At 45.4% G+C, this 26,976-nt stretch overlaps 1 protein-coding gene across 2 annotated transcripts in view; it reads left to right on the top strand.

Annotated features, from left to right (window-relative positions):
• LOC144124466 (sorting nexin-4-like) overlaps window positions 1-23,072 on the top strand; it is a 48,387-nt gene extending 25,315 nt beyond the window's left edge. The window contains exons 4-6 of one of the 2 annotated variants that reach the window (XM_077657146.1): window positions 3,674-3,752; window positions 6,277-6,416; window positions 22,730-23,072. In XM_077657146.1, coding sequence (XP_077513272.1) covers window positions 3,674-3,752; window positions 6,277-6,416; window positions 22,730-22,940 — 430 coding nt within the window. In that variant the 3' untranslated portion in view covers window positions 22,941-23,072. Of the gene's footprint in view, window positions 1-3,661; window positions 3,753-6,276; window positions 6,417-22,729 lie in introns of both variants that reach the window. The other variant, XM_077657145.1, reaches the window with a different exon arrangement.
• Window positions 23,073-26,976: the final 3,904 nt, after the last annotated feature.

Raw genomic sequence — 26,976 nt, 5'->3', positions numbered from 1 at the left:
TGAACTGTAAATGCCTCACTTTTATGTGATACACCTCAGCCACTTTCTCATTCCTGAGAAGAATGCTGAGGTGTGTATTTCATTGGTTGGGGGCCTCGACATCGTTCCTATGCAAAGGATGGCCGCTGAGGTTACCTGACCTATTTTAAAGCTTTTACCATTGGCCATTTCGAAAAATTCTGTTTAGGTCCTTTACACCACCGCTTCATTTCTGTCATATACAATCCGGCACAAGACCATTTTCTATACCTTGCATTTGGCGCATGATGGCCTTAGCTGCCTATGTGCCATGAAACCCAACGCAAACACAAATCTTAGCGCACACGTCTGGTTTTTACCTATTCCTGGGTTCCTCTTCACTGCCTTTTGGCTACCTCCGTTCTTTAGAGCATGCTCGATTCTATCCATTTTTAACTTTTTTATGTCGGCTACCTTGCGTTTATTTATTAACTTTATTTATTAACTTAGCTCCACCAGTTCTATTCCGTCAGACCTGTGGAAAGTTAATGGGCAAACCGGGTGATGCATATTAACGACCATCTTAGGTAGAATGGCAAAAGGTAGAAAATAATGATCATAAACATGCCAATTTGGTCATGCAAGTTAACACATGTAAGTGTCAGACACAATTTGACTGTGTGAGGATCCTAGGCTGAAGCAAGGTTCAAAAGGAGCGGATTGTGTTAGAGGCATACTATATAAAGAAAAAATTGGAGAGAACACTTAAGTTTTGCTGTAAGGGTATGACACAATAGTGTAATGGGTTAATTCCCGTATATGCACAAGGTCATTCTCTACTTTACATTCATAGATCCCTGAGAATCCTCCTATGGCTCCTGGCGCAGTGGTGCAGCGGTTAAGCAATGCGCTAGTATACCTTGCGATGGGAGGCGCTCCCAGCAGTGGACCTTATGTAGCCCCGGTTGCTCTTCCCGAGTGACCAGTCGTTAATTTAACTGCCACGGGGGCAGTTTGCTCATTGTCAGGCGGGCAGGCTGTGATGACATCGCAAGCTCATGTGACCTATGTGGCCCACTTGCCTTCTAGGTTACAGCACCTGCCAGAGTCATGCTCGTGATTTTTCACTTGCAACCTGACAGTGCTGATGCCGGATTTTCTGGATAATGGGGCCTTTAATGCTGTTGCGTTAAAAGGCAAGCGAGTGCGTAAGTGATGCATCGACGAACTTGTATAAGGCTGAGTTCGATCTTCTTAAGTACGATAAGGCAGTGGATAAGTTTCAGTAACTGCCGAGTTCAAAGTCATGAATGTGGGCATGGCTGGATGTTATAAGTACATGTGCTCCTATGGCGTAATAAACAGTTGGAAGCAGGCACCTGTGCTTGTTGTCCTGTCTCTTTGTGTATGTATCAATGTAGCGCCTTGTATCGAAAAATATGTCAGCTAGCATGAATGCCCATGTGGTGAAACTATGGCTTCAGAAGCATGTGCTTCTGTTCTCTCAGCACTATATAAAGTAGTTTTATTCAACATCAAAATGGTGTTGGAGCATGGGCAAAAAGGCTAGAAAAGGCCCGACTTGCATCATGCCCCAGACGTTGTGTGAAAGGTTTACTGAAATCAATGTGCAGCGCATGCTGCAGTGGTAAAGAAAATGTACTGAAAGAAGGTGGCAAACGACAGCAAAACATGCACGAGGAAGTCCAATGTGTGCATTCATAAATAAAACGTAGTAATCAGGCACTGTAACATGTGGAAGTGCATTCAGTAAGTTTAACCTTACATTTGCAAATGCTGGCCAGGTTGGCCCGCCCGAGGGGAGCCGTGGATACTCGTCGAGGCAGCTGACGTCTTCCTTCGCACGGAAGAGCGGAGAAGGTGTCAAATAGGTCCCGTCCCGCGTCGCACCTTTGGGTTGTAGAGTGCACACATCGGGCAGGCCTTCTTTGCTGCGAGATAGCGCAGGCACCCCAACGTGTGAAGCGTGGTCGGACGATGCAGGTGACGAGAGAGGACCTTCGTCAACGCGCCAAAATGGAATATGGTCGGTGGCTGAGGGCAGTTCCTCGAGGTACTGGGGAAGTGCCAAAGTCACAGAATGGGATGCTTGCTGGCAGACGACAGCTCCCCGAGGTACTGGGGAGGTGCAAGCGCCAGGAGCAGACCTTCGACAACATCGCAGAACTACATTTAAACATAATTGAAACATAGTGAGTGGAAACAACAACAAAGTAATCCAGAAAACAGTCCAAAAGAACAAGAAAACCACAGCGGCATTTTATTTGTATGCAAATCTTGTCATACAAGCCCCTACAGTGAAATAAGACTCGGCATCTGCATTGTCATCCTTCGTGAAATCATATGAAAGTGTTTCAAGTCTAAATCCCAAGCCTTGTTTTCCACTACCAGTGCATCATTCGTCCACTACCCATTTTTCTGAGCATTGACTTTGGATGGAAGCGTGTTTTTCCAGATTTAGGCCAGCATTTTGTCTAAACTCTAATACCTAGAAAGCCCATGCTCATACACATAGGGCGCTTTGCAAACCATGCGGATGGGACGTTTTCTGAAGCTTTCCGATATTGTCTTTTATTGTGGTTCCCGAAACAAATGCAGTGCAGGCCATCATTGATGAAAATAGAGAATTATAAAACATATCATTTACGGTCCTTGGAAATGTGGAACAGTGATGCTGCACGACATGGTGAGGTCATTTATGTGAACATGCGAGGGCAAAATTCAGCGGGTAACACCGAGTGACTTCGAATTTCGCACCTCTATCTCACTACAACTCTGCACAATCATAAGGTACAGTCGGTGGTAGGATGGAGCATAGTAGCCCTAGTTTTTTCAGCATTTAACATTAAATCATTTCTTTCTGCCAAAGTGCTAACTAGGCGAATTGTGTTGAGTTTTTCTAGTATTTAGTATTTTCATAGAGAACGTGGCATGTGATCAGAAAAGACAAGCTGTGTCTTGGTGCCCTCAAATGTGCACAGCATTTGCCAGACCCTGTGGAAAACAGGACAGGCCTGTTGGACTGGCAGCTTTCTCCTGCTGGGAAAAGCGTTCTTGAACCCAGCTAGTCAGGAACAAGATACCGTTTAAATGTGTGCAAGCATTGCACTCGTGTACGGGTCGCAACCTGTTTTCCTGAAGGAAATATTTAAAAAACAAACAAAGTAAGATATTAGTAAGGGCTGCACCGAACCTTTCCACAACCCATGCTGGAATAGCCTTTGGAATGCACATGCAGAGCAGCTTCCAGGCACCGCGCATGGATGGCGTGCAAGGCTGAAAATCATGATCATCAGCTTTTTTCCTCCTCCACAAACTCCCACTGTCCATATCGGCGCCAGTATCCCCAGCTCCAGTTTTTTTAGGCTTTTGCTGTCGTGGCTGATAGTGCAGTGGGCAAGCATCTTAATAGCTGCATGACGGGCTTTAAATTGAAAGTCTCAGAGTTTGCTCTCTAACATGGGAAGCATGCGGCGGGCAGGAAATTTGACGTGGAGAGAAGTGCATTCAACAGTGGTGCAGCCAAAAGGAACGCAAGCTGCAAAAAGCACACTTTCTGAGGCAAACAGCGCAGTGCTGCTCATTCCTTGATTGGTGTGTTGTTTGTACTTAGAAAAGAAAAAAATTCATTTTCGCACACACCTTTATGCTTGTGTGGCTGGCTCTCCCTCCCTCATCCCAGGGCCGTATGCAGGCACCAGGAGCTGCTGCAGTACGAGCTGGAGCGCAAGAAGAGCCTCTATGCAGCCAGGGAGTCGCAGCGATCCGAGATGGTGGGTGAGGCCACAAGGAGCTGGCCAGTGGTTGTCGGTGGAATAACTGCCAGGGCTCTTAGCAGCATACTGCTGTTTGAGAGTGGCATGGATTGCTGGTAGCATGTCTGAGGGGTGTGGGTGCAATCTTCCGTGGAGGAACTAGTGGCATTATGCTACATGCATCCGGTAACATGTTCATCTCTCGAGAGGGTGGGAAAAAGCCTTGAGGTTTTTCATTTGCTGGTATTGTGGCACCCTCCCGACTTAGCTGAGTGGCTTTGTATGGCTATCACTGATTGCACTGCTGCCTTTGTTGGTTGTGCAATATAAGAAAGGTCTAATGCATGATCAAGTGTCTGGGTGTCATCCTGAAGATTCCTGTGGATGCACTGCGCTTGTCCTTGTCTTTTACAGTAAGACCTTAATTCAGATTTTCTTGCTATTTTGTGGGTTTTTGTTATAAATTTTTTTTAAATCCAAGAAGAGATGTTTAAATTTTAATGCGAAATGAGGCCAATAAGCAATTTTTATTAATGTGAGCTTCGTTAAAGTGTTTTATCTTTCATTATCAAATTTTATTTCCAAAATTAAGCTTATAATCTAAAAATTTACACAATGCTTGCAAAGATATGCTCGTATCCAAAAAGGAAATATTGAAAAAAAAATATGTAACATAAAAAATATCTGCCTATTCAATAGCAATACTGAAAGTTCTAGCTTGTACAGTTTTCCAGGTACAAAACAATCACTTTAGGCCGTATAGTTGGGCACGCTACTAGGTAAAGCAGTCGGGCAAACCCTTTGCAGCGCAGGCAGCATCAGATTTTGCCCAAATGGGCTGCCACGGTGGCTGAGTAGTTATGGGGCTCGACTGCTGGCCTGAAAGATACGGGTTTGATCTGGGCCACAACGATCACATTCCAATGGAGGCAAAGTGCTAAACGCCCATGTACTGTGCAATGTCAGTGCTCGTTACAGAATCCCAGGTGGTCAAAATTATCCAGAGCTTTCCACTTCGGCGTCCCTCATAGCCCGAGTTGCTTTGGGACGTTAAACCTTGTAATCAAGGGTAGAATTCATAGCGCAAAAAAGACAGGGACACAGAAAGACGACACCACAAGCGCTAACTTCCAACAAAGATTTATTTCGTAAAAGAAGGGTGGTTTTTATATACTGACTTATCATACAATTACTATCAAACCACAGCTAGCAACGCATATCAGACAGATATAAGAGCTCCTTTGGCAACAGAGCTACTGAAGGGCTACTCACACAATCATCTTCCAACAAGGAAACCAATTCCGCTTCAATTATCTCTCGTGTTAAGCGGTTTTTGTGCATTTTCAAGACCACACATTTTTTTAGGAGTGGTATACAATGACACACACGGCGATGGGCTGACAAACCTTTCGGCAATGGCCTGACAAACCAACGGCGTTAAGTGACCGAGAGTCAGTAGCGGCTACCCGCTACTGACTCTCGGTCACTTAACGCCGTTGCTGACTCTACGCCAACGCCAACGTGACAATATTTTAATTAGCTTGCGAAAATAAATTCATGCCACTGATGGTGTCACCTCACAGTGGTGGTTTTTAGTAGTGGATATGACATCATCGGGTAGGAGCTTGATAATTGGACAACAAACACAGCACATTTGCCTTACGTAGGAGCACTGCAAAACAAAACAAGAAACTACCACCAAAAGCTCTGGCTATTGTTTTGCATCGAAGGACTTTGCACATCTTTGTGCACACATATGGCCCAGCACACAGCACTTAACAGTACTCTCTCTGCATCTGAGAACGGCTTGGCGGAATCAATCTGATCGAGCCGTTGCATTCTACAAGCGTTCATTTCGGTCCCAAGGAAGGACACAAAGAAAAAAGCCATTCGTTTCACATTTACCAGTGCACATCATCAGCTTGTGAAGGATCACTGGGCAGCGGCGACAGATGGTGCCACATTCCATCAGCAGCGCGCAGTGGCAGGACACGGTAAGCGGTGGCGGTTGCAGTACGTGCTATGCTAAAAAGTATCTTGCACAGGTCATCACTCCGTCACAATATCTCGCGCTCCAATTTGAATAAGTCAGGGAAGGCCATTGATCAATGCTCCCCTCTGCATCGCTGGGCATCCACATGGTTGTTGTACCCATGGAAACGACGCTGCCAGCCTTGGCAAGAACAAGTTACAGGCTGACATGGTGTGCAAACTTCCACGACATGCTGAGATAGGCTGTTTTGATTGGTCCCCACAAGTGTCGTCATTGGGAGAGCGATATGGGAAGCTGCGCGAAAATCGAGTTGAGGGCAGCATTTTGTTTGCTTGTATTTTGAAATTTCTTCATTGAGTAACTCCTATACCCATGTGCCAATTCCTCTAAATCTTTTTTAGTCAACATCTGTGTAACATAAAGAATTTATCTGAAATATAGCCCTTCAAGCAGTGTTTCGCAGCACCTTTAAGCCCTGTAGTCTTTTGACCACTTGCCTTTATGCTTGGAGTCGCCCACAGGCTTGGTGTCTTCTCCCCATGTGTGCAGAGCCTGGTAGTAGGCAGCCAACAGGGCCTGGTGTCCCGCCTGCTGCACCCATCGTCCACGCCTGAGCAGAAAGTGCAGGCGCTGGAGCAGCAGCTGGTCAATCTGGACATCGAGATCCGAGCAGCAGCACAGAGCAAGCAGTGAGTGGCCTCTGCTCGCAGTGTTTAAGTTCGAAAATAACGGCAACCAAAAAAGGCATAACACGATGTTTTGGAACCTACTCGGTTCCTTCATCCGGTGTGGCTGACCGTAAACTTTGGGGCTAAGAGAGGGGAAGGGTTTAGAGAGAGTGTTAACATTCCCCTGCATCTGCGGAATATGCCATGACTCAAGTAAGAGCCTCCTGCGCGGGCATGGCTCAGTGTCTAGCACTGTGGTTCCTTCCAAGTCAGTCTTGTGGTCAGATGCCTCGCAGTGTTTGGCCATCGTGCTTTGATCTCTGTATCCAACCAGACAGACTTTTGTCGAATGTTTTCGTTTGCTTGCAATGTGTTTGGACACTCAGGTGGGCTGGCTGACAGTGAGATTTCACATGGAACGCACTAGTTGCTATGATACAATACCACATTACGACAGCCAATGTTTCATTGAGACCGCTGCTACCGCAAACTCCCCATAAGTGCTCAGTCTTTTCCACATTAATTGTACCGTATCAGTGTTTGTGGCTGTAGTATGCAAAGGGGCAGAAATTATTCTGCAGCACAGCATGGCAGCAGCAGTGCTGCCATCTGGCTGGTGGGTGTTTTTGCACTCTTTAGAGTGAGAAAGCTGCACGTTGCATTGCACAAAGGAGCAGTCAGCAAATGCATAGAACTTGATTGATTTGTCTTTTGAAAATTGCGGTAAAAAGCATATTATATGGGAAAACAGAGCATCCAGAAACACTACTGTTTTACTAAAAAGAACCGTGGGTGAAACTGCTGCAACATTTGCTCTAAACGGCGCCAAACAGCAGATTCTGCTGCTGCAAAGTCCGGCTTACTCCTGTGCCATGGCTGCGCAAACCGTCACAGATGAACGTCCACAAAAAGGAAAGTGGATGTTGCTTGGGCTCACGCATGGGGGAAGGAAAGGAGAGACCCTAGCGTCTCCTGTCAGTGTGATTGTACATGAGCTGCAAAGGCCTAGGACGAGCTGACGAACTTGCGCTGTGCCAGGCCACTGGCAGCCTGCCTGCCTGCGAAGCAAAACTGCTTCATCAATCAGGAACAAAGGCATTGTCCCTCTGGAATCTGCACAATATATCAGCTCCTTTTTGTTCAGTGTTTTCAGCTTTGTGCAGTGGAAAACATGCATTGTCTAGAAGGTACATTTTCGGGCACAAATCGGCTTTAACCCCATTTTTGACAAATATAATCGGGGTACAAGAATAGTCAGATGAAGTTTTACTCAAAAATGAAGGGCCCTGCTTATAGGGCACTCATACGTGGGACAGTAACAACTTCATGACAGTCATTTCAGCCAAGATTGGAATTTGGATGGGCCAGAAAATTATGTACAAATAAAAGGCTGCAGCAATGTCCATCGTGAATTTTGGTAGCTGCACCCCATCAAGTGAATTCCTTGCTGGCCGTGATTGGTTTTATCGCGTTCACATGCAGCACTGTTTCAGTGGAGGCACCGCTGAGTTGGGACAATGGTGCAGTGAAGATATGGAGGTGCGAGAATGCTGCATGTTGCCCTGCTCGCTGCCGTCCTGCATAGCCACTCCAGAAGCGCAGCCCGAGCAAAAGTCTGTGGCGCTTCTCTCAAAGTCAAAGTCAACTTTATTTTCAGCATCCAACGTCCACTGGACAGGAGTGATGTTGAGGGGGGCAAGCAAAAAGCCCTAAAAAAGGCTTGACAAGGCCCACACCCCATGCAAATGACAGCGACGCAGTGCTGACATAAAAAAGGTGTATGCAAATTAAAACAAAAAAAAGGAAATGAAACAGAATACACATGTCAGAAAAAATTAAACTCACAGCGAGTAGAATTACACTTCATGCATGGAAAAGAAACGATATATGGAGACAAGGGTTTACACTACAAAAACTTAGGACAAATTCGTACTCGTTTTTTGCACGGTGTAATAACAAACAAAGAAAAATGTCAAGGCAATAACAGTGCAAGGAGGGAAAAAAACACAAGCAAAAACAACAAATGCGAAAAAATGTAGCTAACAAGTAAGTTCGCTTATGCAAACTAGGAGGTTATAGGCTCAAGAAAAAGCAATATTATACATGAAAAAGACAGAACGTTGCACAAGGCACGTTGGGAATGTGCAAGGAAATCAGAATTTAACACAGTTGGCAAGGTGTACCGTAGAATCTGGCGACCGTAATTTGTTCGCGTGAACGGTAGCTGCCACTGTTTCAAGTTCCTTCTGTCATAGACAGTGTGACGTAATTTCAGAGCTGCAGGTTCCTTGAGATAAGGGTCATTATTCTTCATCGGGATTTGATAGCATGAGGCAAGCAGTGTATTGTAAAGATTAGGAAGTGGAACTAGACCTAGTTTCTCAAAAATTGGCCCAGTGTGTACGTCATAAGCAGCATTAGAAATGATATGCACAACTCTCTTTTGCAACGTATGTATTTTGGTGACGTTCGTAGCAGTAGTACTACTACTGCTAAGTAGCAATATCTTTGTGTGGAGAAAAGGAGGCAATGATAAAGCAATAATTTTATGTTTTGCGGCAAAACAAAACACAAGCGCGATATTCTTCCGACGCTACGAGATATTTTGGAGGAAGTCATTTGAGCGTGAGCGTCCTGCGACAGGTTTTCGTGGAAAAGAACTCCGAGACTTTTGACAACAGACACCATTTCAAAGTTGGATCCAGCAAGGCTAATATTTCAGGTTACGTTCGCCGGTTTGTTTTTCGGGCAGAATAAAACTGCTTTCATTTTCGAAACATAAGTAGAGAGTTTACCTCGCTCCAGTTTGTTAAAAGCTCAAGTACATTGTTTGCGTTATGTTTGAGTTTGGTCAAGCTAGGTCCAGGAAAGAAAAGACTCGTGTCATCTGCATATACGATAAATCTAGTATGATCACTAATGTTTACTAGGTCATTTACGTAAATGTTAAATAATAATGGGCCGAGAATGCTGCCTTGAGGAACACCACTCCGGAGACGTGTAAAATTAGAAGTGTAACTTTTCACTTGTACTTGCTGCTGTCGATTTCTTAAGTAACTGTGCAAAAGCATCAGAAATATGCCTCGAAAACCTTAGTGTAGTGATGCTACCAGTGGCACAAAGGGTAATGAACAGTGTAGTGCTGCCATCCAGTGATAAATACTATAAAAGGGCCGTCTCATCAGTGGGCCGAATGGTTTTGTTTTTGTTCATTTTTTGTTATTCACTGAAGAAAAGGCACCTCATGAAAACAATGTAGCACCACCCGCTTCTATGAGGATGTAAATCAGAGGTGAAATTCTGAACTTTATTCCAAATTTTTCAGCGTTCCACTGACCGGGTGCTCAGCTTCTCTGGGATTAAATGCTTGAAAAATGGGTCTTTGACCCGACCTTGTGTAAAGAAAAAAATGCCTTGTGCCATGGCGCTCTTTGACCAAAGCTGTCCTTGCGCCGTTAAAATTCAGCATTTATTAGCCTCCGGCATGCTCACCAGGACCATGTCCAGCTGCAGCAATGAGTGTCAAGCATCCTTTTTAGACCACAAGTCCCAAGTAAAACACAGTTCGGGGTGGAAAGTAGAAAGGGAGATGGCCGCTGTTGTAGCTGAGTTGGTAAAGCACTGCACTTGACTTGCGAAGGTCGTGGCTTTGGCCGCCACTCATTGCATGTTGTCTTCTACTTGGTCAGCTTATCTGTTGCTGTTCATGGATGCAAAAAACACTTCATATATATATATATATATATATATATAAGTACAGTATTACAACAAACGCGACTGTTCGTTTTAAAGGTTTATTGTGCCAACAGTTTCGGGAATGGTATTCCCTTCGTCAGGGCAGGCTTACAATGAAACAGTCTTGTCAATATAAGGACACAAAGCGGGCGAGGATGTATAAACTCCGCCCTCAAAGCAAACTTGAGAGTGAGGGCAAGGGGCCGTATAATGGACCGCGCAGCAGCTCTCACAGGGGCAGTGGCTAAATTAAACACAGAAAAAACGCAGAGCAAAACGGGGAGGTGGAAATAGTAAAGGAGTAGAAAAGACAACGAATTTGAACAGCGATAGAAAAGGGGAAGGAGCGTTAAACACGGCTCTCGGCGCACCGGGAGGCCGCACTCCCCCCCCCCCCCCCCCCCTTCTTCCCCTTCTCTATGACACTCCCGCAAGACGCCGCCGAGTCCGCGCCGCCGGCCCGTATCAGGTATCCTGAGACGCTTGCTGGGGACGCGCATGAGAGACACTTGTTGCGCGCCGCAGCGGCAACCTGCAGTGGTGTCGTATGCGTATCTTTGCTTCCTTTCTTCGGTAGGCCCTTCCGTCGGGCTTTTGCTACCAGACATCCTGGCGCCCTTCTTCCCATAAATAAGCTAGGCCGTTTCAACCCGTGTCCGGCAGTGCGCTTCCCGTGAAAAAGTGGCAGCCGTGGGGGAAAAAGACAACAAATATTGAGCGAAGCCCGAGTGCGTAATGAGAAGGCAGAGAGGAATTTGGGAGAGAAAACGAAAAGGAAAAAGATGAGAAAAATTATTAGCACAAGAGAACTTTGAAAGAAGAAAATATTAACACACACAAAAAATAAAAAATAATAAAAAATATATATGAATAGAATGGGGCGCCAACCAAATACCAAATGGTTAATGAGAATGAATAGGGCGCGGAAGACATAGCACAGAATTCAAGAAATGTATCGCAAGGAAGTTAAAAAAAGAAGAAGAAAATAATAATAATACATGTGTGCGGAAACCGTGAAAGGTTTGCGGCCCGCGGGGCTGCCGCGTGGTCCCAGTCGGCTAGGTGATAGAGTTAGAATATAGGTGTTTATTCCAGATAGAACATGGAAGCTGGCTGTAAGTTGAACAAAGGAGATTACTGAAAAAATAAACAATATACAATAAAATAAACAGCTACATTCCCAGCCATTTAGAGCGTGGTTGAAGTTGTCAAAAACAACATCCGGCGTATTTTGATTTATAATGTTGTCCAAATCCTATGACGGGTGAAATTTTCTACGTTGCCTCCCTCAAGCAGGAGAGCCTCCCAGGAGTAGCGTTCATGCCATGAGAGAACGTGCGAAACTTGTGAATGAGGTATGACTCCCTTTGTTCCCTGTAATAGGTGCTAGGGAACCCGGACTGGAGAAGGATGACGCGGATGTTTTCGAAACTGTGGAGTGGCAAACGCAGGTGCTTGGAAAGGGGTAAGCTGGGTAATGATGACACGTGAGCTTTGTGGTTATTAAAGCGGAAGCGAAATGATGTCTTGGTCTGACCAATATACTCTTGTCCACACACCTCACAATGAAGTTTGTAAATCACATTGCTTGAGTCGCAGTCGAGGTCTTCGCTTATGTGAAACACAAAGCTGTCGAACTTAGATTTTGCCAGTTTGGTGTCTAAAATGTGCGGACAGACTTTGCACCGAGGTTTTCCGCATGGGTGGCACCCACCCTGGGTAGAGTTCTTCTTTGTTTTCGCATTGACAAGCAAGTCTCTCAGGTTCTTGTCCCGGTGGTACACCACTCTGGGCGGTTCCTTGAATATTAGTGACAACTTATTACTCTGTCTGATTATATTAAAATGACGGCTTAGTATGTTACTTACTCTGGGAGCCGTTGAGGAGAATGTAAGGATTAAGTTTGTTTTGCTGTCGTCTTTGACCTTGTTTTCTGCCAGGATGGATGTGCGCTCTAGGTTGCGAGCGCGTTCAATCGCGTCATCGACTATTTCCCCGGGGTATTTCTGTCGTGACAGAGCGGCTTTGAGAGTCCTTGTATGTTGGTCAAATTCCTCTGTTGTAGAACATATTCTTCGGTATCTGTGCGCCTGAGAGTATGGAATGCTTGTTTTGCAGTGTTTCGGGTGGCTACTCTGGAAATGAAGATATTGCTGCCTATCTGTGGGCTTTTTGTATAGTGTAGTCGAAAGGCAGTTGCCGTCTACCGATATCTGCACGTCGAGAAAATTAATTCTAGAGTCGGAGATACTGTGGGTGAACCTGATTGAGGGGTGCAGGGCATTAAACTGAGCTATGAATTCCAACAGGCTTGCCTCATCATGTTCCCATACAAGAAATATGTCGTCCAGGAAACGCTTGTAGAAAAGTGGTTTTTTTGGCTGTTTCTCAAGGAACGGAATTTCTAGTGACGCCATGAATATTCCAGCGTAGTTAGGTGCCATTTTTGTGCCCATCGCAGTACCGCTCATCTGGAGGTAGTGCTCACCATGAAACTCAAAATTGTTCGAATTCAGGACCAGTTCAAGAAGGACGGAAAGAGTTCCATTGTCCAAATCTACCGAAGATTTTGAGCTTTCGAAGGCTGCCAGTGTTGCCGCTATGCCGTCGGCATGCGGGATGTTTGTATACAGGGAGCAAACATCCAGAGTCGCTAGAAGGCCTCCTGTGGGGATGGTCAAGCTGGAAATCTCCCGAAGGAAATGACTTGTGTCCTTGATGTAAGAAGGAAAACTGGGAGGGATGTCCTTGGTGAGAAAGTTGATAAAATTAGATATGTTCTTAGTCACAGCCCCATTGCTGGACACTATTGGACGGCCAGGATGGTTGGCCTTATGTATTTTAGGGAGGAGATTAGGGAGGAACCCCTACAGTATATATATATATATATATATATATATATATATATATATATATAGGTCTCTCATCTAGAATGACTTTAAAGATTGATCCATGCACAGTTCATTCTTTTTCAGACTATCAGATGTGCCCAAATTTTGGATTCTTGTCATTTCAAGCATGTCAAGCAAACTCCATAAAAATGCTGTTGGACCTCATTATAACTAAGTAGAAAGGGCCCTGCTATTTCTTTGCTACAGCTGTATGTGACCTTGGTCACAACTGTTACATGCCAACAGGCTTGCCTGCCGTCATGTATGCCAAAGACAAAACAGCAAACATAGAAGGTGTTTAGTCTGCTGCCAATGTGTGTTGCGGGAACCTTCAGCACACTTAGAGCCCACTACGAGGTGGAATTTGCGTACACTAACTGAATATGTCAGGCTTGCCACCGCACCCCAGTTAGTATATCGACAGCCCCCATGGGCTTCAGCACCTAGGAAATGGGTCCTGAAGGAATAATCTCGAAGAGGACAAGGAAAACCAATTGAGAGTATTTAGCTCCCTTTTCTAGGTGCTGAAACCAATACAGACAGCTGTAAAAGTGGGCATGTGGTAGCAATGTCGTACCGATTTTTGTTGCCTTTCCTGGAGGAGCACTGTAGCCACAATGTTTCACCGCATGACTGACAGCACTGTTGTGTGGAGAATGCATACGCCAGACCAAAGGCTAGCCTTCTCTGTGCCCCGCGCAACTCTTTGATGTTGGTCAAGGGAAATTTTTTCCTCCTTCGTTTCTTCATGACGGCACAGTCTGTACAGAGGCAAGCGACCGGTGCTGAAAATCATGCACCAGCTAGGTCAACTTTCCCTTCTACTTGTTTCCCACTGCATGCCGTCATGGGCAGTGAGGAGGTTGCAGAACAGGGGAGCTCCAGTGACCTGGGCAACTTTGTTGAGCTGCACATCATTCATAGGGCTGATTGTCATCTGATTGTCAGCAAAGACTGCAGATCTAGCATCAAACCATGCACCGAAGCTGACAAACTGTCCAGAAAAACGCTACATACATGCTCATCCTCAGGCCGGAAAGTCTTCTACATGTTCTGTGCAGTAATCTTAGTTTGCCTCATAAAATGGGTACGGAAGCATTGAGTTTCATTACAAATTGACATAAAGTGGAGACCACTTATAATATAACCGCTTTTAGCGCGGAACCGGATATAACGCGGCTTTCCCTGACCACCGGTGTTCCAGCCATAGAACTCAACGTATAGGCCAACCGCTTAATACGCAGATGTACGAACCGGCTATAGCGCGGTTTTTTGAAGGTCGCAGCGCAACCATGAAATTTGGGCACGGAGCGCAGCAGAGTATATATGCGCGGAGGCACAGGCAACGGCGAAAAGAGAGCGTGGCGGACGCGCCACCAAACGAGAGAGGGAGCAGGCGGCCCCGATGTGATGCCCGAGGGAAGGCAAGCGCATACGTCATGGTAGCAGCGCCCAATCCAGGCGTGCGCTGCACAGAGGGCAGGGTAGAACCAGCAACGGAGCCGAGCGCAGCCGTCGTTGTTTTTTTTTTTCACTGCAGTCTCTTTGTTGTCTTCTGTGCACGCACGCCGTGCATTCAGGCTTCTTTCGTGATGGCGGCGACGTCAAAAAGCGGCATGCTTTATCGCTTGAAACGAAGGAACGTGTGATCAAGGACGTCGAGAGCGGAATGAAGAAGACATCGGTGGCGGCGAAATACGTGATATCCGACACAACCGTGTCGACTATCCTCAAGAATTGGGAGAAGGTGCGGCAGCAACTGCAGCAAGATTCTTCTTCGAAATCACGAAAGAGAATTCGTGCAAGAGAATTCGTGCGTCTAAGTACGAGGGCGTGGACGTGGCACTTTTCAGGTGGTTTCGAGAAGTGCGGGCTCAGAGCATACCAGTAAGTGGCCCCATGCACCAACAAAAAGCTAGGTGCTTTGGTGTTCTGTTAGGCCACGATGACTTTAATCCACTTAATGGATGGATTCAATGGTTCAAAGACCGTCATGGCATCAGCTGCAAAGTTGTGTGCGGCGAAAGTGGAGAAGTTAACGACGAGTCCATCGCAGTCTGGCTCCACTTAAATTTAGAAACCATACTGTCGACATATGCTGACAGGGACATATACAATGCCGACGAAGCTGGCATATTTTATAGCCTACTGCCGAACCGCACTCTCCGCTGAGAGGCGAACCCTGCTCTGGCCGGAAGTCTTCAAAGGAGCGCATACTGTGCTGTTTTGCGCAAATATGGATGGCTGCGACAAGCGTCGCCTGTTTGTCATTGGAAAATCGGCGAGGCCACGTTTTTTCAAAAAATGAGAGTACCTGCCAGTGGCGTACAAAGCAAACAAAAAGGCATGGATGACGCAAGAGATGTTTACAAGCTGGCTTTGCAAGTTTGACGAGGATATGGTGGTAGAGAAGCGGCGGGTTGTGCTTATCCTTGGCAATTGCACTGCTCATAACGTCCAGCCAAAGTTGGCTGCTGTCAACTTCAAATTTTTGCCAGCAAACACTACCGCTAAAAGTCAGCCCCTTGACCAGGGCGTCATCGACCCTGTAAAGGCGCTCTACAAGAAACGTATCTGCGAAAGAGTTTTGCTTAACATGCAGCAGCAGCAGCCCCTTAAGGTGCATTTAAAGGGTGCCATCGACATGGTTGTTGCTTCCTGGTGGCAGTTGAAAGCCGAAACAAAAAGTAAGTGCTTTCGAAAGGCTGGATTTGTACGTGATGAGGCTCTTGAAGCCGATGAGCAGGGCAATGTTGCCGTCGATGGGGCAGTCAACGCCGACGACGTGTGGTTTGGCCTTGTTGAGAGTAACTTTGTTTCTGCAGCGTGACACTTTTGAAGAAGATGTCGATGCTGATGAAAATGAGTTGGCTGTCTGCGACGAAGCAAGCACGGACGATGCGATTGTCGCAGCTGTGCGCAGTGGTGTGGAGCTTGCGACCGAAGATGAGTCGGACAGCGAGGACGATGTAGACACGATGCCAGATGTGCCGTGCAAAGATGCGCTCGAATACCTGAGCAGAATGAAAATGTACTGCGCGAAAAACAGTTTGAGCGACAAAGCACTTCAATGTTTAAGCTTTGTTGAGTACGAATCATTCAAAGTGCAGTGAAAAAACACCGCCAGAAAAAAATCGCCACATTCTTCCGATGATGCACTTTTAATGCAAACATTGTTCGCGTTCAATTTGCGGTTATTTTGTATGTGCGTACGTGTGCAATTGTGATGCAAACAATGTTTCTTGTTCAGTTGCGATTATTTTGTATGTGTGTGCGTGTGCAATATGTGCAATAAATTGTGTTTGGAAGGTAGGTTGCCCGTTTCGCGTGAGTAAGAACCTAAAAACACGATGTTTTGGTTATAATGCAGTACCGCTTATAGCGCGGATTTTCGCAACTCCCGCGACTTACATGCACAAAAGGGTCAATGGGATTCATTTGAGGTTTGTTATATCCTGTCGCAAAAAAATTTGTTTGTACAAATGTTTGTACAAATGGCATGTGACACATTGGAGCCACCGCGGTGGCTCAGCTGTCTTTCAGATTCAATCCCGGGTACCGCGGTCGCATTTCCATGGAGGTTTGAATGTAGCTGTGAGCGCAAAAGTACCACATGTTTATTTTAGGGATGTGCGAATATTCGAAATTTTGGATACGAATCGAATATGTTTGATATTCAATTCGTATTCGTATTCGAAAATTGATACTATTCGTGAATTTCCAAATAATCGAAAATTCCCAAATACTCACCAGCGATCGTATACTGCGCATACTTTCATAAATTCGACGGTGGCAAAACCACACCATCCGAGCAAATTAGCCGATAATCGAGTTAAAAATTCCAGGAAAACAATACAGAGGTCCTATCCGCTTCCTTCTCCGCCGTTTATCACGCGGACCGACCACATCCCGACGCCGCAAGGCTTCACCTCATGAGAATTTCCCCAAGAGGGCTTTTCCACATATCACCCGTGCTGCGAACAAGATGACCGACGGCCCGCTTCGAGCAATCGCAACGCGAAATCGCGCTTTTTTTTAATCCTTCTGTAATACGTTACATATTTAATGCCCACATCCGAAAAATGCGCCCTGTCGCCTTCATCACTCTCCGAGCGGGACTTCCGGCATCCCGTTTTGTAAACTACGCTGTGCGGGAAAGCCTACTTGCAGAATGCCGCGGGAGCCTCCTGAAGGGGCGCGTCGAGTAGTCACAATAGGGCAAGCGATCCTGTTAAAATCTCGCCTATTGCATGGTGCATTGTGACCTGCACACCTCTTTAGCGGGCATAATGGCAGGCGTGGCAACAATCGGAAGACCTCTGTCGCTAGGGCAAAAAAATAGCCTGGCTGCGTAGTTTCGGTTTCTGAGCTTCACTGCTGCCCCACGGCAACTTCAAATGTCGGCCCCCGCATTCGCCGATAGTCCAATCCCAGCTCCGCGCGGCTTACTTCTTTTTCCTTTTTAGAAACCGCCTCGCCGCTTCGACGCCAGTGTGTGTTCCCTGGCCCCTTGCTTGCATTTGTGTTGTTCTTCCAGCAGTCCAAAACAGGTGGCTCGTCACGGGCTTACAGGTGTTAGCGCGATGGAGCCGCCTCATAAGGCCTTACTGCATCTTCAGCATTTTCGGCAGCATTTTTTTTTTTTTCGAAGGGGAGCGGGCAATTTTATTAACAGAGGCCTTCGGTTGAACCGGGCATTTCTTCCGGTCCCTTGAACTCCAAATGAATGAGGTTTAATAGTCATCATGTTATTTTTTTTGCCAGTCTTGTCATTTTATGGATTTTGTTTTGCATGACCTCATTATAGTTTGGATACTGTTATGCTATCTGCTCAAGTAGTATACATTTCTGTGCACATTATGTTTTTTTATATGGTACTGAGGCAGTCTAGTTTTGTTTATTTTAGCTGCAAAGACCGTACACTATTCTGAAAAAAATAAGGACAACAATGTTTGCTTGCTCATCATTTTCTGAATTTTTTTTTTGTACTGAACAGATATTCGATTCGATATTTGAAGCCATTTTTTCTTCATATTCGTATTCGATTCGTATTCGAAACTCAATATTCACACACCCCTAGTTTATTTATTACTTATTTTTTACAGAGACCTGCAGCGCCCGAAGGCATTATTGCAGAGGGGAAACACAAGAACTTCTGCTCGTTTGGCCAAAAGTGCGCAGGATAACAAAAATACAATTGCACAACTAATAATAGATTAGGGAAAGCATGCACTGAAGGAGGACAACCGCGCTCCATAAATACAATGACACTAATGAAATGAAAAAACGCGCAAGAGAACTGTGCGCCACGTCACACATCAGATAAGAATGCACGGAATTGACCTTCCGTGCAGCACTCAGTGATGCCAGCTGGCAGCCTGTTCCATTGATTGATCGTCCATGGAAAGAACGAGGTTTTGTAAATATGTCGTACATTTAATCTTTCGGATCTTCCACTGATGATCAAGTCGTCTAGAAAAAAAGTGAGGTTGAAGCAGGTACCGGTCTTTGTCAATGCTCAGCTTTCCAAAATAGATGCAATGCATGATTTGCAACCTCAAATGTTTCCTACGGTTAGCTAAAGATCCCCAACCAAGGTGGTTTTTAAGAGACGTGACACTAGTTGAGAAGCTGTAATTATTGCACACGCTCGAGCATGTCACATAAGTAAGCAAACTGGTCCTCCCATACAGGGCAGGCATATTCTAGAATTGTTCGTTTTTTGACGTTAGGCTGTGCTTTATTGAAATTTCGTTTTAAGAAATTAAGCATTCTGCAGGCTTTGGATATAATATACTCAACTTGCCTCGTCCACGTTAGGTTAGATGTAAAATAAACGCCGAGATACTTATTATATTCAAGTACATTTTGCAAGGGAACATTATGTAATGAGTAACTTGTTTTTAATGGAGAACGCTTTCGAGTGAGAGAGATAAATTGGCATTTTGTAGCGTTCAAAGACATTTGCCATTTTGAGCACCAGCACTGGATGGAATCCAAGTTTCGCTGAAGTTTTACCGCATCAGAGGAACTTTCCACAACATGGTAAACGACACAGTCGTCAGCATATAGCTGAACTTTGCAGGCAAGTTCCAAAACAATAACATTAAGAATGGGCCTCTGCGGTACACCTGAGGAAATATTTAAGTAATCTGAGTGCGAACCATTAATCAAAACACTCTGCATGCGGCCCTGAAGATACGAATGAAACCAATTGATGACAGTGGGGTGCAGACTAAGACAACTTAACTTATGTAATAATAGTAAATGATGTACAGAGTCAAAGGCTTTCTTAAAATCTAAAGTACGCAATCTATTTGAGAGCCACGGTCAAAGGAAGAAAACAGATCATTACTAAACTCAAGTAACTTAGTAGTACAGGAAAAACCTCGCCTAAAGCCATGCTGAATGTCTGTAAAATACTCATGAGAATCAAGGTGTTTTATGACTGCGCTATATATTATGCGCTCCAACGTTTTACAGCACACACAGGTTAAAGAAATCGGTCGATAATTAACTACAGAGCTTTTTGAACCACTTTTATGCACTGGTACCACATTAGAATTTTTCCAGTCATTTGGCAGAGGCGCCGAGTTAAGAGATGCTCGGAACAAGATGACTAAGTAATGAGAGATTTCATTCGCGCATGACTTTCAAACAAAGTTAGGAACACCATCAGGACCACCGGCAGAAAATGAATTGATATCACTAAGCAATTTTAGCACGCTTTGATGAGTAGAAACCAATTCAGACATGGTTTTAGTGACAGATTCAAGAGTTAACGGGAGTTCTTCGATGTACCTTGGCTCAAAAGCAGTCTGAAAAAGAGCATTAAAGCAGCATGCCTTATCACCATCATTAGAAATAACTGAACCATCAAAGTCTAAATTCGGGATTTTGACAGATTCACGTTCATTGTGTTTCAAAAACGTCCACAATTCCTTGGTATTATTACGCAGTTTTGATCCCAAGTCATTTAAATAGCTATCCTTAAGAGCTTTAATTTTGTTTTTAGTATACTGCCAAGAGCACGAATCGATTGCAGTACTGCAGGGCACCGATTTGTTTTGTATGATTCTAGAAGGCGATGTTTTTTCCTGATAAGCCATCTGGTCTGCCGCATGATCCATGGTTTGTTGTGGTGCTTTCCAGAAAGACTTTTAGATGGGATATACTGATCAATTAGGCATTCCAGCTTATTCTTGAATACTTCCCAAAGGGAACTACAATCTAAATTCTGGCTAAGATTAATAAATTTAGGAAGGAAAGATGAAAGTTCATTCTTCATTGATGTATAGTCGCCCTTATTAAAAAAGAAAACCTTTCGAGGTTGACCTCTTAGAATTAAATAAGGAAAATGCAGAACGTTAACGACAATACAACTGTGGTCGCTTATTCCTGGTATGATCACTGTGTCATGCACTACTGAAGGCCGGTTGCAGAACAGTAAATCTAACACTGAAAATGAGTGCTCAGTTTCCCTTGTAGGCTCAGTGACTTACTGGTATAGGTCATTAGTAGTAGTTAATTCATAAAAGGATGAAGACAATGAAGAATGGTTCATACGAAGAGGTTTGTAGTCTACCCATTTGAAATCAGGCATGTTGAAGTCCCTACCAAAAAGAAAGTAATTTTTTAAGCTGTGTAGAAATTCAGACAACGATCTGAAAGCGTCAGGGTTGGCAGCAGAAGGAGGGCGGTAGACTGAGCAAATAGCCAAATTCTTTCCATTGTTTAGGCGAAGGCTGCACCATACTACTCGCAACCAACTATGGGCGCTGTTATTAATGAAGAGCTAAAACACTGGTCAAGAAGTAAAAAGACCCCCCATCATGCAAGTGTTGATCGCTACGGTACGCGTCATAACCGGTGGGAAATACTTCAGAGCTGAGAACGGAATTATCCAGTCACGTTTCAGTGCCAATTATAACATGAGGTTTTACAGAGGAAACAAGAGTAGCAAATTCGTCAGTTTTATTTTTGATACTCCTGCAATTCACGATGAGAGATATAAATTCAAAATTTGATGAGTCCAAGGGCATAGAACGAAAGGTGGGCACGAGCAGCGGAGCGGGCAGTTGCCTCCCTTTTTGCCTCGAAGCTCGACGACTCGGTCATGTTCAAAATCATAGACAAAACATTTTTTGTTGGCAAGGAGCTTATCAAATCGCAACTTGGAAGGAAAGGCCGGGTCACTTGCGTATTGTGAGAACCTGAAGCGTGCCTTTCTGACTGCGGCCGTGAAGATAAAGTGTCCTTTATCTTAGGGCTGCACGATAAGATATTGTCTTTGACTTTATGACTACAAAATTTAACGACAATCGGTCGGTGCTTGCCTTCAACAAAATGTCCTATTCGATGAGCCTTTTCGATGCTTTCAGGTGGAACATTTTGGTTACGATGAGACGAAAAGAATTCGCGCACTTTTTTTCAGATTCAGACCAACTCTCTGTTTCGGAGTCATTTAGACCTAGAATGAGCAAATTATTCCTGCGGGACCTATTGGAAACATCTTCAAAACACGCCTTAAGATAAGCAACGTCCCTGGTCAAGGTGTCAACACATGATGATGCGTTTGAATCACCAGCCTTTGCGGCCAGCCGTGAGGAATGCATGTCGTTCTCCAGTGTAGCGATCCTGCCCCTCAAACATTGTAAGGACGTACTTGTAGCATCCTGGCTGTTTAAGCATATGTAGTTCCTGAAGGAACTGCGAAGGTCGAGTCGTTTTATTACTGCATAAATGCCAGCAATGGCTTCATTATCCGAATTCATCTTGTGTATATCGAAACCGGGACCGGGGTTGCTCTCAACATCAACACATATTAACTGTAAAATTTGACATAACAGACCATGGCCATACTTCAACTTATCAACACACTTTTTCAAAACACAAAGCAAGTCGTCGGGGCACGACACCGCAATAATACATCGATTGGAACTGCAATAGCACGCAGCAGGAAACAGGTAACTAACCTAGGCCGTGGTAAGCACATGGCCAATGCGATGTCACGCCCCAGCTGACCGGCTTGAAACTGGCGAATAAATATCCGTCCCTCGGAGATAGTGCTGACAGATCAACAGTGTGGGCGAAGCCAAACTGGGAGGCAGATGTGCAGGTGGTACGCAGCAGCTTGCCATCGAGGCATCATCAGCAGCAGTCGAGCTGAGGTTGAACTTGACAGACGCATGCTTGGATGCTATATCCAACGATGAAATATCCACGGACCTTTATGGCCCGTGTTATGGAACCTTTGGTTCATGATGGACATGAAGCAGTGCAATGGCACACGGCCTAAAAAGAGACCAGGGGGAAGAGTAGAAATGGACACAACACAGCACTGGACTAGCAACTTGCATTTATTTGATGCGCTGTGCATATAAATATAAGTGAAGCAACCAAAAAAATGGATGAAAACCACTGCAAAGAGCAGACTCGTGCACCAAGAACCCTGTAAGGCAACAACGGCCAAGTCACACAGTTCAAGAAATGGAGTTCTTTTCTCTTGCATTTATATGCACAGTGGACCAAATGAATGCCAGTTGTTTGTTCAGTGCTCTGTTGTGTCCATTTCTACTCTTCCTTCTACTCTCTTCTTAGGCCAGGTGCCGTTGCACTGCATCATGTTCATCAGTTCGTGCTTTGGTTCATGTTTCTTAATAACTACATGCTTTAGTTGGTGCTTACAGTGCACACATCCATTTGCAGGGAGTTTGCCGAGAAAGCCCTGGCAGAGATCGCCAAGTTCCGGGAGCAGAAAGAGCAAGACCTGACCCAGGCATTGACCATCCTCGTCAGCACCAACATCCGTCTCTGCAGAGAGGTGGCCCCACTTTGCACCACCCTTTTTCGCGTTCAGAAGCAGAACAGCGTCTGTAGCTTGTGTGTCTCACAAAGGCAGTCGTTGTGGAATGCTTAACACCCACCGTGGAAGAAAGCCAGGATAATTAACCAACCAAATAGCATGCCCTGGCACAAAGCCAGGCTGCATATGGCTTGGCAATGGGTGGGATGCTTAATGAAAGAGCTTTGTTCGCTGTTTTCTTCATTACTTCACTTGTAGTAACCTCAAGTCGTGTGTGCTGCTTTCTTTCTGGGGGGGCATCATGAAGTGCACAGAATTGATGACCGGCAGTATTTTAGCATAAAGGGAAGCACGTCGTGTTACGGCCCCAAGTAACGGACTGGTATAGCTGGACTGCGGCTGCCTCAAGCCATGGCTGCTTGAAGATCATTGGCCTCTGTCCATCTGTGAACACAGCTTGGCTATGACAGCAACAGTGGTTACTGCAGTCTGACATGCTGGCAACAAAGAGGGTAGATGCGCATCAGTTGAGAGTGCATCGCATGCTTCGAAAGGTATGGCACCTCAGGTGCAGGTATAAATAGCGTCACATTTACAGGAAACGTCATCTATGCAAGCTCATTTTCTCATTTGAATAGAGCCCACTCAGACCTGCAGACTTAAATACTGACAGTGGGTCTAAAGTGGACGATCAGGTTGGCCCGGTTAAAAAAAAAATTTATCATCCATCCAAGGGTGCCAGCAGCAGTCAACAGACTCCCGGACTAGGGACCCTGACCATGTCAAACCCTCGGTCCTAAACGCGTCAACGTTTTCACCACCAACTTGTGGCCAACCTATTACTAGCTGTTTCCCCGCAGGGGGGCGTCTACAGCCTGCAGGCGTCGGTGAGTGGCGACACCGCGGGTTCCTAAGCATCCGCAGGGACATCCCCGCAAGGGGATGATGGTGAACTGTGCATCACCACTGACCCGAGCACCCACGCCTCACCGTGCGTGGCATCGCCGTGTCCGGGAAAAAGGGGATCCTGGTGGTTGAGCCGATGCCGGGCGTTTGGACCCTTAAGGCCCCTCGGCGGAGGCAACACACCACTTTGGCCCCAGCTTCCTGCAGACGGCACCTCCGGCCTGACCCGACCGGAGGAAATCGGCGGTCGCCTTTTCCTATCCTCCCCTAAATCTTTACCTTTCCTACGCCTTTCTCACAACTCTCCTCTATCCTACTCACTTCTAGTTTCTTCCTTTTCTCCCTGGCGGCGAGGGTTAACCTTGTGTGGCCAACCACCCTGAGTTGCGTCATATTGGGTTATAGTTGAGGTGTACAGCTGGCGTGGGCAGGACTTTTTGCAAGTTCCTGTCCCGTCCCCTTGTTGGACTCCATGGTGGGTGGCTGGCACCACGGCCGAACAACATACTTAATCTATGGCAAACCTTCTCTCAGCATCTGATCGCCCCGATAAAAGGAGGCGGACCGAAGCCACAGCAGAGTTCCTGCAGAGAACCAAAAAGAATCGTGCTAAATATCATGTGATTCATTCACAAATCCAAGAAAAACCAGCTCGAATATTGTCCCCATTCCTCGTGTCAAAATGCTTAACAGAATCCTTAGGCATAAAATACAAAGTCAGCAAAACAGCCAGTGGAGACCTTCTACTCCAACTCGACAACGAAGCACAACATGCAAAGCTCCCAACCATTCAATCTATTGGGGATGTTCCCATGACCGTCACTGCACATCGAACCCTAAATACCGTCCGTGGCGTAATCTCCGACCCGGACTTCTTCCACATCACCGAGAATGAATTGCTAGATGGTCTTTCTGAACAAAACGTCGTCAATGTCCAGAGAATCACCATACGTAAAGATGATAAAGAAATTCATACAAATCACTTGATCCTAACATTCTATGCAAGCACACTACCCGAGACAATAGAAGTGGGATACTTGAAAATACAAGTCAGACGATACATACCTAACCCTCGCAGATGCTTTAACTGTCAAAGATACGGCCATGGGTCAACCAGCTGCCGCGGTCATAAAACCTGCGCGAAATGTGCCTCGAAAGAACATGCAACTGAGAACTGCGATGCAGTGGCCTCCCTCTGTGCCAACTGCGAAGGCGATCACCCTGCTTACTCCAAGTCTTGTCCAAGATGGAAAACTGAAAAAGAGATCATAACTCTGAAAACAAAGGAAAACATATCATTCAAAGAAGCTAGAAAAAGGTTAGCACTTACAAACCCGTTTCTATTCACTGCAAAGACAAACTTCGCGGATGTGGTGCGCAATGGCGGAGCACCACACCCGGCTCTGGCCACTGCCAAGGCAAAGCCTCCGGCAGGGCAATTCCCGCCCCCGGCAGACGCGGCGAAGGCTGCCCTGCCATCCGGAAAAAAAGGCACGCCGGCATTTCAGCCGGCCGCCCTCAAGGCTTCCCCCAGTCGGGAGAGGCCTCTAAACCGCACACCCGCGGGTTCTCCGCGGCCGTCCAGGGCCTCTAGTGAGGCAATGGACACAACTCAAAACTCGCCCCCGTTACAGCGGCGGAACAGCTCTCTTGAGCGTAAAAGAAAAGACAGGGCCCCCATTACAGGACCCTTAAAAACTTGAACAAGTTCTTTTTTTAACTCGCTCAAAACTTATCCAACATGACATTCCTAATTAGTTGGAACTGCCGAGGACTTTTAAGAAATTACAGTGATGTAAGTGATCTTTTAAACTCTTTTTCCCCTGTGGCGTTATGCCTACAGGAAACGAACTTAGGTTCTAAACATACAAACATTTTAAAAAATTACCAAGTCTTTCGGTGTGACCGAGAGCAAGCGAGTAGGCTCTCTGGAGGTGTTACGATTATCATCCAGTCTGGTTTTGCAACCCGTGAAATCAAGTTAAAAACCAAATTTGAAGTAGTTGCAGTCACTGTTATCCATTTTAAAACTATCACAATATGTTCCATATATCTCGAGCCACACCAAACAGTTACACTTCAAGACATGGAAGCACTTCTAGAACAGCTACCATAGCCATATCTTTTAACGGGGATTTTAATGCGCACTCTTCTTTCTGGGGAAGTGAAGAAACTGACACTAGAGGCCGCGTTTTGGAAGATTTTATTCTATGCAATAATGTCTGTCTGCTAAATTCGGGAAAACACACATATTGTACCCCAAGCACTGGAAAAATGAGCTGTTTAGACTTATTTTCAGCTGCTGTCAGTCACTGTTCCGGCAGACGCTATCGTTTAGTTCACCATCTGTTTTTACTGATTTTAAATGGGATATTCTTGATGATCCACGGGGAAGTGATCATTTACCAATAACTATTAGCCTGTCATCCTCTCCGTCAATCATTCCGAGCAAACCTCGTCGTTGGAAATTACACTTGGCTGACTGGGTACTGTTTCGTAAAAATGCTAGTCCGGAGAAACTATTTTCGGATGATCTAAGTATTGACGAACTAAATAAGATTTTCACAACCTGTATAATTACTGCTGCACGCATATCTATTCCTCAGTCGTCGGGCGTAGTGAGACAATGTCAGAAGCCGTGGTACTCACAAGAATGTAAAGAAGCAAAACGGAAACAAAATAAAGCATGGGGAATTTTTCGTAGGTACCCTACTCATCAAAACCTTGTAAATTTCAAAAAAGCAAGAGCCAAAGCGAGGTATATTCGTCGAAGTGCCGAAAAAACATCATGGCAGAAATATATAACATCTATAAACAGGTCAATAACATCGAAGAAATTGTGAGAGCAAGTTCACAAAATAAATGGCAGCTACTCTCCCTTCACAATCCCTTTTCTCACAGGCGCAGGCACACAAACGAGTATTAAACAACAGGCAGACGTTCTAGCGAAACATTTTTCTACAATTTCTGGTTCCGCACATTATACAGAGTCATTTTTAAGGCACAAAAACATAGCTGAAAAACAAAGACTTCCAACAAGTGGTGGTTCGAACGAGCCGTATAACAGCCTAATTACTCTCGAGGGAATACATAAAGTACTGTCGGCTGGCAAACAGACAGCACCCGGCCCTGATGAAATGCATTGAGATGCTGGCACACCTTTCCGAAACATCAGTAGAAGCACTTATAAAATTTTTTAACAAAATATGGAAACTAGGAAAAATACCAGAGTCCTGGAAAAAAG

Source organism: Amblyomma americanum, chromosome 3 (genome assembly GCF_052857255.1).
Source record: "Amblyomma americanum isolate KBUSLIRL-KWMA chromosome 3, ASM5285725v1, whole genome shotgun sequence".
In the NCBI taxonomy this organism is placed as follows: Eukaryota; Metazoa; Arthropoda; class Arachnida; order Ixodida; family Ixodidae; genus Amblyomma; species Amblyomma americanum.
Note: the sequence above shows the minus strand (reverse complement) of the source record. Positions and strands in the feature narration are given on the sequence as shown.